The sequence below is a fragment of the Falco cherrug genome, chromosome 9 (genome assembly GCF_023634085.1).
Source record: "Falco cherrug isolate bFalChe1 chromosome 9, bFalChe1.pri, whole genome shotgun sequence".
NCBI classification, from domain to species: domain Eukaryota; kingdom Metazoa; phylum Chordata; class Aves; order Falconiformes; family Falconidae; genus Falco; species Falco cherrug.
Window position 1 is genome coordinate 42,256,431 of NC_073705.1, and position 18,321 is coordinate 42,274,751.

The 18,321-nt window shown below is 39.6% G+C and overlaps 2 protein-coding genes across 5 annotated transcripts in view; one reads left to right on the forward strand and one right to left on the reverse strand.

Moving 5' to 3' along the window:
* FAM13C (family with sequence similarity 13 member C) overlaps positions 1-14,234 on the forward strand; it is a 134,460-nt gene extending 120,226 nt beyond the window's left edge. Inside the window, exons 17-22 of the mRNA XM_055721219.1 lie at positions 788-999; positions 6,808-6,891; positions 10,154-10,249; positions 11,463-11,662; positions 13,185-13,286; positions 14,082-14,234. Coding sequence (XP_055577194.1) covers positions 788-999; positions 6,808-6,891; positions 10,154-10,249; positions 11,463-11,662; positions 13,185-13,286; positions 14,082-14,205 — 818 coding nt within the window. The 3' untranslated portion in view covers positions 14,206-14,234. The remainder of the gene's footprint in view (positions 1-787; positions 1,000-6,807; positions 6,892-10,153; positions 10,250-11,462; positions 11,663-13,184; positions 13,287-14,081) is intronic.
* A 1,592-nt stretch (positions 14,235-15,826) lies between these two features.
* PHYHIPL (phytanoyl-CoA 2-hydroxylase interacting protein like) overlaps positions 15,827-18,321 on the reverse strand; it is a 79,642-nt gene continuing 77,147 nt past the window's right edge. For all 4 annotated transcript variants that reach the window (XM_027817165.2, XM_027817164.2, XM_027817163.2 and 1 more), the window contains exon 5: positions 15,827-17,086. In XM_027817165.2, the coding sequence (XP_027672966.1) occupies positions 16,552-17,086 (535 nt within the window). In that variant the 3' untranslated portion in view covers positions 15,827-16,551. The remainder of the gene's footprint in view (positions 17,087-18,321) is intronic.

The following is an 18,321-nucleotide window of genomic DNA, read 5'->3' on the forward strand; positions in this document are numbered from 1 at the left end:
GAGGACCATCTCAGCAGCCTGGCTGTGATGGCAATGTGGCCTCTGGAAGGGAGGGTTATGGTTTATATTGTACTAGAGAAGAATGGGGCTGGTTATGAGGACCTGGAGTACCTGGCTCCAGCCGCCTGGCAGCTGGCATGGCAGGCTCAGTACCGCAGCCTGGCATCCCCAGCCCTGCTCAGGGGAGAGCCTTCGCTCGAGGGCAGATGAGCACAGCTGGGGGTGAGAGTGGGGCAGGTGGTTGTGGAGACACTGCCTCTGTTCCAGGAAGGCATCTGTGAAGGACTGCATCCTTAGACAGCAACCCCACAGCAGGCTTGGTTATCCAGACATCAAATCAATTGAGAGTACATGGGTTTAATGAGGAGAAAGGGGACAGAGAGAGCGAGGTCTGCTTCCATATCCCTCCAAATCAAACTTCCCACAAATAATCTCAAGTGCTGTTTGTCCTTTTAAGCCCCTTTCCTAAACCTCACTCCCACTGAAATTCTGTACCAATTCCTACTGAGATACCACACTTCAACCCAGTGCTTCTTCAGTCTCACCTTTTATATCAAAGATGGGCTTGGAGGAGGAAGAGGACAAGTACATAGGTACTATAAATTTCATTGGCCTGGGCACATCTCGTCCCTGGACCCTTGGGTTTCCAGTTAACCAGGTAAAGCTGTTATAAGTTGAAGTGAAGCAGTTACTTTCCTACACAACTGTGGTATGATGATAATTGTGTACAAGTAGGGATTTTTTTTCTTGTAGTGTCAGAGGAAACTTTGCAAATATTGCCTTTCAGAGCTGAAACTCAGAATGTCGGAAGAGCAAAACGGTACCTCTAGGGCACCCCAAAGAAATGATCATTGTGAAAGCACTGGGACCTCTAAAGAGGCTGGGACACAGGAGGCAACAAGCATGGAATCAGCTCCCTCAGTAGAAGAAACCATGGATAGTGTGCTGAGACGATTAAAGGAGAAAAGACAACACTTTAACCTTCCTGAGACTATTAAGGTATTTAACAATTGTGGCTGTTTCTTTCAGAACTTTATCATCAGAGGCAGATATGAGTGAGCATGTAGCTGTCTCGGTATGCTGGGGTGTGCGCACCCTGTGTCTTCTGGCACGGCAGTGCATTTTCTCCCTAATGAGATGGGAGTTCTAGTGTAGTTTTCTTCAGTGACTTTTCTGTGAAAAAAGTTACACAGAAAAAGAGGTGCAGAAGGTTTTTTTAAATAGTGCTAAGTGTCTTTTGCTAGAAATGCATGTACAAAACTGTTTGCCAGGCACCGCTGACACCTGGTTACCTGAGGTTGTGTGCGCAGGAGGTGCACATTCCAGTGTATTGAAGATGGTGACAGCAAAAGCAATCCTATCATGAGTCCACAGTAACTGTGACTAAAAATATTCCTGAAGTTATTTTAACAATAAAGGTCCCCTTTAATCTGAGAAATGTTGAAAGCCTCTGCCCAGTTGGTAACACTGCACTAAGATCACATGGATCCCGCAACCATCCAGACTGCTTCACCCTTCTGATCTTGTGCTGACACTTCCTCTGCTCTTCTGTGCTCTCAGTTACTCTTCTAAATGTAGGAGCAATATTCCATGAAACATATTCACTTGGCTGGGCAATTTATTTCTGTTATTAAACTAGTACATACTTTAAAATTCTGCTGAATAGCTTCACACTCCTGGCACGTTACAGGGTCTGTCTAAAGCTGTTGTTCTGCAATACATATTGTCCATCAAAATACCTTTTTTGGAGGAGCTGTTTTTGCTGTCAAATGGTGTTGCAACTCCTGATGCTATACAGCCAAGCAAGACAATAAATTCTGTCCTCAAAGGTACCTAAAATCTAAATGTTGACAGTAACATTTAGACTCTGTCTGATGAACGAAAAATGGGAGGGAGTGAGGGGGACAAGGAGGAGTGACGAACAACTAAATGCTAAACCGTGTGAGAACTAAGAAATGAATTTGTGTGGATTTCAGTAGCAGAAAGTACCCAGCAGAGTTAATTTTTATTTTTTGTTTTGTTTTTCTTCTATTCTTCGTTCTTAAACAACTAGTTATCATATAAAAACTAGAACTTTGCATAACAGTGCTGTGCTTCTGAGATCTTGAGCTCTGCATACATGACTGATTTTTTAATTGCTTCTTTTTATAAACCACTTTTTTAAAAACCTGAAATGGAAAAAGTGTTTCATAGCCGGAATTCCTTTGCAAGAAAACAAAAGATGACAACAAAACCATGCTGTTCTGTATATAGTCCAAAAATCCCAGTAGTGCAGACCATATGATAATATTTTCAGTTGTTAAAGTGTTTTGTTTTGGTTTTTTTATTATGCAAGGAGTGAGATCAGATGACACTGAAACAGCTGTCAGTGTGAGGAAATCCTGTCCAGAAAAACTCTTTTCTAGGAGTAAGCTGAGGGTGTGTGTCTGTCCCCCTCATTTTTTGATTAATTGGACTTCTGATTTTCCAAGACAGAGTCTCCTAAATCTGTGCCATGGCACAGCTGGCTTCAAATATTCTCACAGAAGATTCTGTAATGTAAATTAAATGTTTGCATAAGTTAATATTTTCAAATAATTTTTAAGATCTTATTTTCTTCTTGTAATCTTGTCGAAAGAACTTGTGTTGAGAGAACTGTTTGTTAGAAAAGGTGTTTGATAAGAATTATATAAAACTGCTACAGAATAGAGGCTTGAAAGGGAATAATATAAAGTCAAATTGGTCTCTTTCAAAATGATGTATTTTAGTAGGTCCTTAAGTATAACATTTAAAAAAAATACTATTTTTTTTAAATGATGAGTCATCCTGGACTTTTTGGGAGAATGAGGTTTATAGCATTGATGATGTGAAATGAATTAAGGATGTCTGCTGATTACAGCAAAGATCAAAGGCTTCATTTCAGCTACATGCACCTTTGGTGTTACTGTAGTTATTTTTTTATGTGCAGCACTTCATTTTGTATATAACATTTAGATCCTCTACCAGAATCTGAGCTAGGTTAATAGTAAGCTAATAGCAGCTAAATGTTTCTTCTTTCAAGATGTAATTATCTTGGGCAAGGGTAGTGGTTCCATAAAAGCCTGCGGAGTTCTCCCCTGAAGTTCAATTGCGGCAAGCCTCTGAGGCCCTGCTGAAATACAGACGAGAGAATGCATGTCCTTAAGAGAGGGGCAGAGTAAAATCCTGAACCACCCAGTACGTCTAAAGAAGATCTAAATGAGATCTGAATGTGAAATAGAATGTGGTTTTCAGAACTATAACACCCTTTCCACAAAAAAAGTCTGTGAGTAAAGTTATTGAATGAGAAGAGGCAGAGAAAATTGGGATTGACCTGCAAATGATTCAGTAACGCAGAAAGGGGTGGCCACCCGTCACTGTTTGTGTCACTAGCTCCTTGTGCTGGGAGCTGGCAGTTTAACAGTTCACCGTGTTTGTAGGTAGAAGACTTTGGGGAAAAAAAAAGAAAAAAAGAAAAAAAGAAAAAAAAGATTAAGACTGTTAATATAGGACTTCATGACCAAAAGGCAAATACACATGATTTGAATCATATTACTCAAAAACCCCACCAAATCTCAAAAACCCAAATCCAAACCCCCATTCCTGACTTTTAAGTCAGTCCAAAAATTTGATGGCCGGGGATGTAACTGCTGCCTCAGCCACCCGAGGTGGAGCAGCAGCCCTGCGGTCCCCAGCTGTGGCTTGCCAGCAAACATGTCCTTTCACCGCAGGGCTACAGTCACACTTGGCCTGACCCCCAGCTGAAGTACACTGGCCTCCTTCTATGGATGTGACATATCACTTGTTGCCTGCCTTTAAATTTTTTCATACTATTTTTGTGTAAAATGCTGCTTTGTAGTGAGCCACCACATCCCCCAGTGGCAGACTTAATAGGCCCTGGGAACCCAGACTCAGGGTCTGCATGGGAACACACGCTGCCACCGAGTGAAAGGCACAGCCCTTGTTGTCACCCAGCCTGTCCTCAGGGGCTGTGTTTTCTGTCTGGAAGAACAACAGGGAGCTTGAGGCATAAGCACTCAGGGAACTGACTAGTGAGGAAGACAACAGTATAAAATATTCTGTGTGCCTTTGGTCCCAAGTTATGAAAACCAAACCACTACCTTAGCTTTAGGTGTAGTCTCCTGGTTCATTCTTCATAGACAACAAACAGCTTTTGCCTTCTGTTTAGTTTAAACATTTGCAGTCTGTCCCCCAAGGCTTTTCTCAGACTTTATGTATCTGTCCTCTCATTATTGACCCGCTTCAGTTCATCATCTTCTTGGTTATGAAGCAGTGTTTTTATTTAATTAGCATTGAATTTCATGCTGCTGTATGTAGCCTACAGTCTTAAGATGTCTCAGACAACTCTGTGATTCCATCTGCCTTCTGTGATTCTGAAATTATCAGCCATCTCAGACTTAGCTGAATACAAACCCATCTTGAGATTGCTAATAAAATGATCTAATGAAATAGGCACAAATGCTAAACCCTCTTGAGATTGTTTCTTATGGGTAAAATCAATATTAATGGTCACCCCCTGTTTCCTTCTAACCACTCAGCTGCTCCAGGCTTAACAGTTTTTGAAAGAATTAACCTTTTATTAATTGCAGAACCAGCAATAAATAAACAAATTAGCTACTTTATAATACTCCCATGTTCTAGTTAGCAGCTTTTCTCTTAATGTGAATAACAGATAATTTTGGAGTGATTAACTCATGCAGACCTTTAAGGCAAAATGTGATTAGTGGTCCTGCATCTGGGCAGCAAACAGAAAGGGTTTTGCTCGTGCCGAAGTTAATAGCAAGGCACTCCTCTGATATTAGGAGAGCATTACTTCGTTGGGGCTTGATATATTTGTAAAAAGTAGAGGCTAATTATTAAAAATACTTCTCCAAGTTTTCAATAAAAAACCCTAGTCGTTGCCTTTCTGCAGAAAGGCACTCTGCCTCGCCACCAACTCCATTGTTCTTCCTTGTGGTGGATGATTACTTCCTTGTGGTGGATGAGCTCTCCTCCAAACGCCTGGCCCTGATTCATACAGATCTGTCACGATCTGGCAGAGGCTGTGGAAAGTGACATTAGCTTCGCATATTCCTTGCTGTTCCGCCCCAGATGAAAATATGCAAGAGTCAGGAGCAGATCTTGGGAAGGGGGGGAAAGGGAGAGAGGGAGAGAAATACCAGCTGAATTGCATGCTCCCTGCAGCAGACACCTACACATATACTGGTGTATCACCTACACTCACAAATCTCGCTGTTAAAAAATCAGCATTTGTCGTTCTGGTACCAGTGATTTCTGTTATGATTTTTGAACAGAAATGAACTACTAGTGCTAGGTGATCAGCCCAGCAGAGCAAGAACTGTGACTGAGGAAGAAAGCCCACCTCCCTGCCCTTTCTTACTAAAGGACTGCACTTACTGCACCTTCCCCGTAGCAGTTCTACAGATGCATACTGTCCAGCCATAACTTCCTGCTGGCTGATCAGGTTATTCTTCTGTTCATTTTAGAGAGCACCTCGATCTAGTATGCTCAGCATTTATGGAGTGTTCACCATAGTATGAGAGTGATTGGATATGCAGGGATTTCATTGTGAAGCTATCATTTCATTCCATAAATGGGTTCTGATTGCATAGCTGCAGCTTTCTGTTCTTCATCCCTTACCAGCCAAGACAGATATTTCTCTTTCTTGTTGAATAACTAAAAAGTTAAGGAATATCTTCTCTGCATTTTTGCAAGTTTCTGAGTATTTTGTCTGGAATATTTGTTGTTCTTACTTGTTGCAACTAAACCATACTTAACCTATAATGGGAAATGCTATCTATGATCTATGAACTGATCTGGCAAAGTTATTAACATGCAGATCTCATTGATTGATTTCTCCCTAGGATGGATGAGAAAAATATTTTTTTAGTTTTTCAGTTACAACAGTTATTCACATTACCTAAACGTTGGAAAATGTTCTGGGAAAGTACTGCACTGATATCTGCAGGACCTCAATGCCAACACCTTCTACTCATATGCTGCAGTCATCTTTTGCGAGCCCGCCTTTCCAAACCCCACCAATGAGATATACTTCATGTGCATGCAGCTGGGCGGTGATGTTCAAGCAAAAAACTCTGCTTGTTTAGACTTTCTGTCAACCAGTACTCCCAGAAAAATTTTTCAGATGCAGGGTCTGATCAAGTGACACATGAAGATCCTTGCCATATTGACTAAGATCATAGTTTGTACCCTTGGAAACTTTCCCGATAAGGATGCAGTATTCTGTCAATAGCCTAATACTGCTTCCCCACTTGAAGCTTGTTAAATTGTTTTCGTAGAACAGTAATTTTGAAAGAAATCGAGGCAGTCAAGTATTAGATCTTTACATAATGACAGTTAAGAAAGATAAGGTTCCAGCCTTTCGGTACGTTTTCATTCATGGAGCTTCTTTCTCCAGAATAAAGAGCACAAGTTCAGGCCTCGAAGACTCCACTTTGGCCGACAAAGTAAATACAGTGTATTTTCTACTAGCAAAGGCTTAACCTAAAGCCTGCTCTAATCAGTAGAAACATCTCTGTAGCTCTCATCAGCTTTGCATTAGGCCTTGAGAGAGTCAGACTTACCTTGATTCATTTAAAATTTCAGTCATGTACATTTGGACTCTCTTGTTGCTAAGTTAATGCCAAGTCCCCGTTGACCTCAGTGTGGACAGAAACAGAATTCATTACTAATGTTTATCTGGGGAGTGTAGATTATTAAACAGATACGTAGCTGTACCCTTGTCATGAAATCCTGACTCGTAATCTTATAAATAACTTTTTTAAATAGGATATGACAAAAAAGCAAATGGCTTTGGAAAAAATCAATCTTCAGAAATGTCTACTATATTTTGAGAGTATTCATGGACAATCCGTAAGTATACCATGGAAAGATAGGTAAATTAAAAATTATCTGATTTCTCTAACGCATATATTTTGACTCATATTAAATATATTCAGATTAATTTTACACAATGTAATTTTAGTTATTTCAATCTAATCTTCAAATATAAATGTTATTGTCTGATACTGATGAATTTGGTTTACATTTAAAAAAAAAAAGGGCGAGTTTCTAGCAGCCCTGTACCTCTCTTCATGATTGGAAATTGCATGTTTTGATGATGAAAGTGGAGAATTATATACCCACAGCAGACTTTGCTCGTGCATACTGCAGCTCTGCTATGATATTTTAAAGGTTAGAATGCCTAGCAGCTGAGAAAGCTTTGTAGGGCACCATCTGAGACATGAACTACAAAAATGACATGACCTGTCATCTGTGTTTTCCTTCATTTCACAGCACACTTGAAACTACTAATTAAAATCCTTTCAAGGGACTTCATTGCTGAATGTAGACACAAACCAAAAAATCACCACCATTGGTGAGATGATTATTTGAAGATGTGTCTATACACAACTGAGGAATTCCTGTTTGATGTCTGTGTCTTATGACTGTCTCTGTTCCTGACTAGCAGTTGTTGTGGTAGAGGACAAGGGGAGTGGCACCAGCCTGTGTCCAAAAAGTGCCAGCTGTTAAAATTATTGTGATCTGAAACTGATCTCTCTGCATCTTGGATAAAATAATTTTTGTCCATCTTCTTTGGGTTTGGAATGAGAGCTGAAGAATGGAGAGAACATATAGGAAGGGTATAAAGATGTTATATTTCCTAAGGAGAATAGAAAAGAAATTGAGTTACTAGTGCCATACAGAGGTAAAAAGGGACTTAAACAGTCAAAGATAGAAAAGAGAATAAATAATAGGGCATGCTTTGTAACGTGGGGTTCAGAAAGAGTGTTTCTTCTCAAGGTTGAAGCAGGTTTATAACCAGCTAAGAAAGAGGATGCAAACTGCATAAGGTAAGGGGTCTCGGTGATGCTAAGTCACCGTGAGGGAGTTCTAGGTCTGCCAATCACCATTGACTTAAGGTTGCAGAAAGCTCTGGGACAGTCAAGAAGTTAAAGCAGTGAAATGGAAGTTAGGCAAAAATTACCATCATCTTTTGTTGTTGAAAATAAATAAACAATCTGGAGAGGCTCCACACAGAGTTACATACTGAAGTAATCATGCCTCTTAGAGAAGTAAATTTTAATCTTTGTACCTATATCAAAGTATTTTCCTTTGGGAAAGGTGTGAAGAGCCTGCATGCATCCTGGGCGCCAGGAACAGCTGGAGCGTGAGGCCAACGAGGCCCAAGCTCAGTGGCAAGCACAGGCCCTGTGCTCAGTTCAGAGCTGGAGGGGCCAAGGAAGAGAGATCTGCTGGGGGAGCTCATGCAGTTTGTCAAAGCTGGGAGTTGATGACTTGGAAACAGCAAATTAGTGACTGCCCAGGCAGAAGCACTCCAGTGACATTAACAAAACAGGTGCCTCTGCTATCAAAGAGGCATCCCGGTGCATAAAATGGATTTTTACAATACTTGAACGTTGATTGCTGAAGCCTCAAGATTCCCTACTTTGGATGTTTGAACTAGCAACCTATGACGTGCCTTGTCGTTTAACAAATATCACACCACAGCGCTATCGAAAGGTTGATCTGAATGGAATGTACTGGGCTTCTGAGAAAATAATCAGACATTTAGCCTATTATGCAAAAAAAATTGGTGGTTTCTTGTGGGGTTTTGTTTTTTTAAAACAATAGCAAAATTCAGTCCTAGAAAATGTCAGTTATTGTAGAAACCTTTTTTGGAAATACAATGAGAGAACTCATCAGAAAAAATTATCAAGCTGCTGCATATTCACAGTGTTATGACTCAGCAGCCTTGAAACACAGTGGAGAGCGCTGGTGACAATGTTTGCCCTGCTGATGTACAAGTATGGAGGAGCACCATCTTTATCCAGACTGCCCTGAGCAAAGTCAGATGGACTGGGCGCTGACTAGGTTTAAAACAAAAAAAAGTATCTACTCTGGCTTGTTTGGCATTTCCTAGAGCTCTTACGTGCTGTAATCAAATGGAACATGAAGCCCGGGGAAGAAAAGTGGACCAGCTGGGATAGGCAAGCCCTGCCCTCTGCAGTGAAGCATGCCCCCGGAAATAGTTCCTAGCCACTCAATCAGCTAGACGCATGCGGTGTCATCAACCTGCATTTGCCTACTGTCACCGTTGCTCCTGCTGACCAGGTGTTTGTTTCTGAGCAACTCTGGACTATTGTCCAAACAGCCACCCAGTCTGCGGGATCTTCAGACCTGCCGTGCATGCACTCATCTGAGCATGTGTAGCCGGGCCTCAATGCAGTAGCACAGCTGCAGTGCCAAAAGATGCTGAAATTGTTCCCAGTGGGTGCTGACTGATAGGCACGTGAGTTGAGGAGCAGAGCTGATGGTGGACTAGTTTGCAAATGACTGTGTTTTGAAATTTTATCACTGAGGAGCATGTTGTTTTTCTGGCTTTGGGGATTTTTTTCTTGTGGATTTGGTTTTTGGGTTTTTTTTTTTTCCTTAATACAGGAAGTTTTTCTACTGCACAGGTAGTTTCTGTAAGGTTTATTTTTGAATTTTCAAATATTTGTGGCTGGATAAGACTCTTAATACCTCATCTAAAATAATATTCTCCTCTGAATCAGTGCTCCTAGTGCTCATAAAATAGCAAGAGCAAACTAAATGAACAGACAGTGATTCCCGATTGTGGAAGGCAGTTCCAGCGAGGGATGCACACAGCAGTTCCGCACGGAGCCAGCTCCCTCGCTGGGGCCGCAAGGCTGTATTCTCAGCGCTTTCCTCCCCGCTGGGCCTCTGAGTATATTGTCGCAGGCAGAGTGTTGCGTTACCGTAGCTAGCCTGTTGCCATTATCACAGTGAAGTGAGACATCAATGCAATGCACAGCAGAAGCATATCTTAACTCCTACAACTCTGTTAGCATCTTCAGAGACAGAGAATACTTTACCCTCTGCCTTGGCAGTGCGGCTCAAGGAAGTGAGAAATCCACATTGGGTATTTTCCATTAGACAACAGATTGCTATTTTTCTTCTTAGAAATTTTATGGAAGCAAAATACACATCAGGTCATACTCATCTAATACCTTTCTCAGCTTCACAGGAGCAAATGAGAAATCTATTTATTTATTTATTTATTTATTTATTTATTTATTTATTATCGTTTTTCATTTTGGGAGGAGTATATTTTGTTATGTTTTCTCTTTAGGTAGCTAAGCCAGAAAAGAGTCTCATGAAACCTCTTTACGACAGATACAGAATTATCAAGAAACTTCTCGCAACGCCATCTTTGATCACAACAATTGTAAGTTGGAAAGAATTCATATCTGCTGTCAAGAAAACATACTAAATGCTGTGGTTGATTTGTACCTGTATGTCAGTTTGGCAGCAATAGAACTACTGATATTTGACAATTCTGCTCATTGGTTAATACAGGGTGTTGATATTTCAAATAGAGCAAAAGCTCTGTAAAATTAAACTTCTAAGCATGCCAGAGGTTGTAACACACAGCGGCAGTTTCTGAGGCAGTCACTTCAAGTGACTGGGTAAGAGATCAAAGGCTGGCATTAGTTTTCTATAATGGCTAATGTACGCAGCACAGAGTGAAACCTGCCTCTTTCCATGAAGCATTATACTGTCACTATATCTATCGTCTATATTTTATTGACAGTGCTTTTACCGGTCATGGAGCACATACATATAATCCGTAGCACTTTAATAATTTATCAATGTAATGTAACAGTACTGGTCTCACTGTGAGTAGAAGTAGCGGAATCTGGCTATTTGGAAGTTAATTAGCATGTCGATTTTAAAAATTATGAACCATTGTCTTGTTACATGACAGTGGAGCTTTAGATTTCTTTGAATAATCCCAGTGTAAATCTTTGTACACATGCACACAAATATTTTGTTTAAACATTTAACTGAAATTCCCTAACTGAAGTTACTTCTTATCAACGTTGCTCCATGGAGTTTTTATATTTAAGCCTTAGTTTCAAAAGCTCTGCTTCTGAGTATGAAGGAACATGAGGAAGACATCATCATCACTGTTTGGTAGTTAACATTTGTAGCTATAAAAATGTGAAATCTCTACCTTAACCTTTGTTACGGTCGGAAATTCTGGACATAATACAAACAGTAGATGGTATACAACAGGAGTGTAAATTCCAGCAAGACTGCACTGCTTACATAAATACAGAATGTTTTTCAAGTCTTTGCTACTTACAAAGGGGTTTTAGTAAGCAGAAATAAATTGCTGGCTGGAGATACTCAGAAGCAGGGCCAGTTTCTGTCCTGTTTAGTGTTGGTGGACAATACACAGTAACTCAGTGAGCCCCACAAGAGCTCTTGTGAATGATCTCAGATAGAATGATCTCTGGGTAAAGCTTTCAATATGTGTAACCTATTTCAATGAATACATCCAGGAAATCAAGTCCTATTTTTTTATGCTGTCATCCTATTAAGTGTTAGTACTGTAATGTATACAACTAATTTAATAATGCTTTATATTTTGCAAGCAGGAGGAGGAAGACTCAGATGAAGACCATTCTCAAGGCACCCACGAGTTATCATCTGGTCCAATATCTTGCCTCCCTGTTGATGAGCACCTGTGTTACTCTCAGGAGGAGACTGAGCCTGCATATGTTTCACCTCTGGATGAAAGGAAAGTTTTCAGGCAAACAGCCTTGTCTATGTCTAATTTACATGAGGCAACAATGTAAGTTCTGGGTTGTTTTTTTTTTTTCTTGAATGTTAAAATATTTCACATAGACTTTGTAAGTGAAACATGATCCATACTTATTGCATGAGAATATTCTATACCAAAGAAGAGATTCAATGTTTTCATAAAGGAGAAAAGAGGCAAAGGTTATTTGTTATTTGGGCAGCACACTGTGGTTTGAGCTATTTATTCGAACAACTTTGTGCCAAGTCCATGAAGAGAAGGGTGAAGGAATGTAAGCAGATAGGAGAAATAACTACATATACAGAATGGTAGATACAACATAGTGGCATAGTAAAGATACACAGATCACCGATAGCTGCTACAGAATTTTTAGATACCTAAGTACTTATGTTCTTACAAAGCAGTCATAAAACAAAGCACAATTCAGCGAAGCAGGGCAGTCTGCTCCTGTGTGTGTGCCCTGGGATTTACTCTGTGAGCGATGTAAAAATGCCAGAGATGTGAGGCGTAAAAACAGCAATGGGTGAGCTGAGTGAAGGTTCACAGAATATATGGTCACATGGGCGGCCACTGAATATGTGTAAAATAAATTTCTTCCTTGCATAAGAATAGTTATTAGCATCTGGATGCCCAGAAGACTTACCACCACCCTCCCACCTTCCATTATAAAACCAGAGTAAAATGCTCCTTCTGATTTGTAGTTAGGAATTTCAGGTTGTATGACAAAACAGATCTCAAGATGCATATGAGCTGTTATCACTCAGCCATGAAACTTTTTGAAGAATATGCCCTCCAGCAACAGATGTGTTCTCATAGATTATGGGATGGTATCTTTTCACTGCGTTTTGATTGGCAGCACTTAGATGCATAAATGAAGTTGACTAGGCTCTACCAAAATGGGGAATGAATAAAAAAGTCTTGGTTTTCTATGTAACTCAAGTATATATGCCATAGTTGGTGCACAAATGCTGTGAAGATATGCCTGTGCATTTTTTTTTTTTAACCCTGGGGAAGAAAACACCCAAACAGCTTCATATGCTTAAACACCTTTTTCTCCAAGTACCAGCTAAAACATGACTCCCAAAAATATTGATTCTGGGTACCATTAGCACTTCCACTGCATCACCATAATGTTTGATAACAGCTGCTTTTAGGAGCAGGGCTTGGATGTTGAGTTTATTAGTTCAGTTACAGAGATGCAAAGCATTTCCTACGAGATGCTGAGCCCTGTCAGTTCCATTAATTCCACACAGAATTAAGACCACTAGCAAGGTTCTATCCAAAAACTTTTCCTCCTGTGTTGTCCATAGAGTCTCTGCTTTTGCTTTATGAGAAGGGTGAGAATACCAGTAAAAGGGAAGGAACACAGCTGTTCGTGATGTGCGATGGTACAGCCCATACAGCCATAGCTGGAGAGATGTGGTGCAGTGGCTGGGGGCACTGCGGTCAGTGCCTGCTGTGGCCCATTGCAGCAGACTGCTTATTATGCAAAGCCACAGCTTTTACAATACTTCCAAGCACAGGGGGGTTTCATGTTCTTGTTTCTGTTTTACAGGCCTGTTCTGCTTGAACATCTCAGAGAAACAAGAGCAGATAAGAAAAGGCTTCGCAAAGCTCTGAGAGAGTTTGAGGAACAATTCTATAAACAAACAGGAAGGTAAATCACCAGCTCAACAAAAGCTCTTTCCTTCTCCCCTTTGGGCTCCTGTGCAGATGTGTTTCTGCTAGAGTGGGTACTCTTAGGTGAGCAAGCCCAGGAAGCTGCAGCTATGGACTGGAAGATACCATGGAGGTGTCTGGTCTCTGTGGAGATGTCCGCCTCCCCACTGGGTTCCTCCAGGATGTGGGCATCCCTGAGGACCATCTGGATTGGGGGAATCTTCCAGGACATGCCTGCAATGGGTACAAACCCCTCCTCAGCACAGGATTTTTCCTGAGCTGAAGGGAGGGAGGCTGCTAAAGAGTCTGCCTGAGGATGTCAGTCTGCAGGATTACACTTGGCAGTTAGGCAGTTTTTAAAAGGCCAGATTTAAAACCAGAAGCCACTGTTTCTTTCACCCACAGATAAATAATGGCTGCTTTTCACTCCTTGCTTATCCTCCTCCCTTCATTTAGCAAACTTGTTTGCTGAGAACCATGGAGGATATGGGCATGCAGTATTCTGGTAACAGTTTTCAAAGCTCTATGTAATAACTGCTCTGCATATTTGAGAATGAAGTAGTTATGCTTGCATAGCTGATGAGAAAGAAAATTACCTGGTATTTGAAAATTCAGTATTTTAAATACCATTATTTCATTTCCCTTAGACATGTTAGTCCTGTCAAATAGTCACCCACAGTTAGGGGAAAAAAATATTATCCAACTCAATCCTCATTAGTCTCTGGAGAATTAATTTTAAATACTTTTTTTCCTCTTACTCAAAAGTGATGGCATTTGTATTTGCTGTTCACAGGAGTCCTCAAAAAGAAGATCGGGTGCCAATGGCTGAGGAATACTCTGAATACAAGCACACAAAAGCCAAAATCAGGCTTTTGGAGGTTCTCATCAGTAAGCATGATATTTCTAAAACAATTTGAAGTTGCAATGCTGTGGTATTGTTCTCAAGCAAAAAAAACCCGAGCAAACGAAATGTAATGAAAAAGAGGAAGTAATTTTACAGGTCTTGGTCTGCTGCACAATTATTTGACACACTGAGATTTTTGATGCACTTTACCAATTACACTAGCTGGGATGAGAGAGGACAGCAATATGCAACAAAATTAAGCACGGGTGAGTGGACTATAGTATATATTTTTTCCTTTTGAAAAAGCCTTGAAGTGCACTGTGAGAATGTTAGAACTTAAAAGGACACTGAAGCATTGTAGATCCTCAGTTTGACCTGCTCTTAGTTTTAAAAAAGGTGAGGAAATGCTCTCCAGGTTTTTAGTACATCTTAGTACATGATAACGTACCGCCCATTTCTTTCCAGAATCAACATGCACTGTACTTAACTATTAATGTCGGTTCTCAATGTGCTAATTCACTAGACTAAAAGAAACATGAGCTTCAAATAAATGAAGGAAAACCTCATGAACATACTCTGTCTTTCAAGATGGAGTTGTTATTCAATGAATTCCAGTAGCTTCAAAGAAAGGTGCATACAAAGAACTAGTGCCAAGATTTGGTCTAAAATTCTGGGAGTAGAGCAAAGTGATGCTGCCTATGCAAAAAAAGAAGGACGGAACATGACTGCCAAATGGAACTATTGCTTTTTTAGAAATAAGAGAAAGTGTTTGGCAAAACCAAATAGACACTGGGAAGAGAGAAAACAAATGTACTGGCTTTCACACGGTTCACAGGACCTGGCTCACGGTACTTAAAATTCAGTAAATAGATTAACTACATGCTAATTTTTATTTCTGTATTAAACTTTGCACTTTATTTTGCCTGATGCTATAACATTTGCTTTTCTGACTACCAAAGCTCGTTTAGACGCATGCACTTTGTAAAATGTCAAAGTATTTCTTGTGTTATAACTTGCCACATATATATATATTAAAACAAGACTAGATTATTGCATTATGCTAAGATATTTTGGATAGATAAAGTACATGGTATATAATGGAGTGCTACAGTTATCTGATGAGGAACGCTAGACTTCTTGTTTACTGAAAATAAGATTATAAAAAGTTATTTTTCCATTGGAATTATGCATCTTTCTTAACTTTCAGAGCACCACACTTTGTAATATTAAGGAGATTTTTTCACTATTTGTGATAGACCATTTGTGTGAAAAGTGGAATATTAACAGATGGATTATCAGTGGGTTTTGTACTAGAAATGAAGAACAGGGATTCTGGGAAATACCTAGGGCAGACATGATGGAAGAAAGAAGGGGAAAAAAAAAAAGGGACTTGAGTAAGTTGAATCATGTTTAGTGTTTTGCTTTAACTGTCATTTTGTATTGATCATGTAGTATAAGGAACCTGTTTTCTATCCTGGTAAGAATATTTTCATTTTATAAAACCTATTATGTATCAACCACGTTTGTATTTATATTGTATGTAATGGCTCAGCATGATTTTTGAAGACATACACATTTTCAAGTAGTTTGGAGGAAAAAGTATGAACACTAAAAAAGGATTTTTTTTATTTCTCAGAGGTTTGTTGTTTCAGTGTACTGAATAATAATTTATAACAACTTTTATGAATCAGAAATGGTCTCCTTCATAAATCTGTTTTAATTAAAGTCGTCTAGAGCAACAGGAACAGATACAGAGCTATTTGAAGTTTACAAACTACATCTTTGATAAGGGAAAATGATTTCATGACATATGTATACAATTGATATTAAAATGTAATCTATATATTCTATATGATTGTATAATATTTTATACAACAGTACAAATAAAATATTTTTCTATTATATTTATTATGTCGAGACACAGTTTCTGTTTTCAGTTAGCTAATATAAATAACATAAATAACACTGTCAAACAACACGTTGGAAGTGCTGACATTTCTAGGCTCTGAGATTTAAATCATGCTGCAATTACAACCTTTCATGCTGTTTGGAGTTATCCCAGTATTTGTTCAGTAGTTAAAACGAATGCATATTTAAACACCATTTCTAAGCCGTTATTTTTATTTTGCTAAAGCAGTTTATATAGGATTTTGTTATGTTTGGCAAGAAACAGAAAACAATTTTTGCAGCATCTAGGTATAAATGGTTGCCAGAAAGAAATCCAGGACTTCTAATCATTTAAAGCATCAGGGGAACAGAAGGGAAAGAGGGAGAGAAGAAATACTAAAAATGCTATTGGAGATTTTGAAGACTCGTGTTTGCTTTTGGTGACAGCGGCATGTGCATGCTTCTGGCAAAAATGTCTGACTATGGAAATGGGCAACAGAGGTTTGAAGGTTCCTAAGTAATGAAGGAAGTTTTAACGTCCAACACTGATATTGCAGGTCTTGCAGCTGGGATCTTTCTTTGCATTTGCAGTAGACAAGCTCATTAGTTGGTGACCAGTAATTTCCGCAACTGTGCCGAGGGAGAGATCCACAGGATCAGTGTAAATTACTTCCAAAATAACATCCTGGGCGTGATGGTAAACCATGACACCATCTTCTTCATCGCAGGTCAGAAATTTATTATCTTTTATATTTAGTTGAGGAAGGCGCTGCTTACAGAATTCGTCTCCTGGTGATCCAACAGGGGCAATAACGAGAATGACGTAGTGGTAGGCTGTGTACATGCAGTAGAAGTCTCCAAAGTACAAGTTAGTATTTGGGTTGAAGAGTTTTTCAGCTGCAATCTCAAACCTGTATCTTCCATAAGGTGAATCTTGTGGTGGCTTGCCAGTGTTAAACTCAGTGTTGCAGCTAAAGAAGATGCCTTCCAGCTTCCCACTGATCGGAGAGCCATGGCTGCCACTGTTATCCTTAACAGAGGGCTGCATAGCATTCCCATGATGCTCTCTACAAACGAATGACTGGTATTGTTTATTTTGTAACAGATATTAAAAGACAAAGTGGAAAGTTAGGACCTCACGCTATTTGGTAACAATGCTAAAGGGACACAAAGGAAAACGTTAAACTGAAAACTGTGCTTAACATCATGGTCTTAGGACCAAGAAAACCGAGACGCCAGACTCGGAAGGAGCTAGAATAACTTCTGCTCAAGGGCAAAATCTGCTTTTCCAGTCTGGCTTCTCAGTCAGCTGTGAGACGTGTGGTCATTAAATTCAGGCAAACAAAAAAGCCCCCAAACCACCAATATCTTTAATTAGCTGAATTGTTCAGCCTTCCACTGCAGTTCTAACAATAAACACATTTTAGTTTAATCACATGTTGAAAATTGCAAGTCAGTCTCAATGTGCTGAATATCCTGTTTGTTAATGCATATTTTTAGCACAGGCAGTATATACTTCATGTAGAAAACTGCCAGTGAAAGTTATTTCTGAACGATGTTTTTCAGAGAGCTTATAGGAAGAAATGTACTGTCTGCCATAGTTTCCCCCCCCCAATGGTAATTTCAACTCTAATTTGTCTACTGCCTTCTTCAATCAGAGCAGAGCTGGGCACCAGAGTATTAGGCAATTTGGGTAGTTTCCACTTTGGTTGGTATCCAGCTTCTAGTCACTAGTCCTAATGGGAAAAAATGTATAAGACTGACTTTTTTTTCTTTTTTTACTTTTTTTTTTTAATTATTATTATTTTTCAAGCTGAGCTCAATTTGGCTCCAGTGAAAAGAAACATGCAATGTAATAAGTGAATTTTTAAAACCCTAAATCCCAAATTGCACTCAGCAGCATTAGGCTGCTAGATTTAGGAGAACAGTCCGAGAAACACCCAATCTAATCTTCCTTAGCACCTGAACTTTTTATGTATAGCAGAACGTTCCCCAGAATTTCTGCCCCACACCTGGAAGCGCCATAGGAATGGCTGTGGTGCTGTCTGCACCTGCAGCCATGTGATAGAAAAGGGAATGTTTCCTTTTCTGGTAAGTCCCGCACAACAACAGATGTACTAGGCACCCTTAAAAAATGCCTTTATACACACTGACAGATGAAAACCGCAGGAGGCTGGAGATCTTACCTTCTCCTCTTACTTTTACTTTTATTATTTTTTCATTTTTTTCCCCTTCTTTCATCTTTTATTTTTTTTAAAGGAGAGGGGAAACTAGCCAAGAAAGATTATTCTTGCTCTGCTTT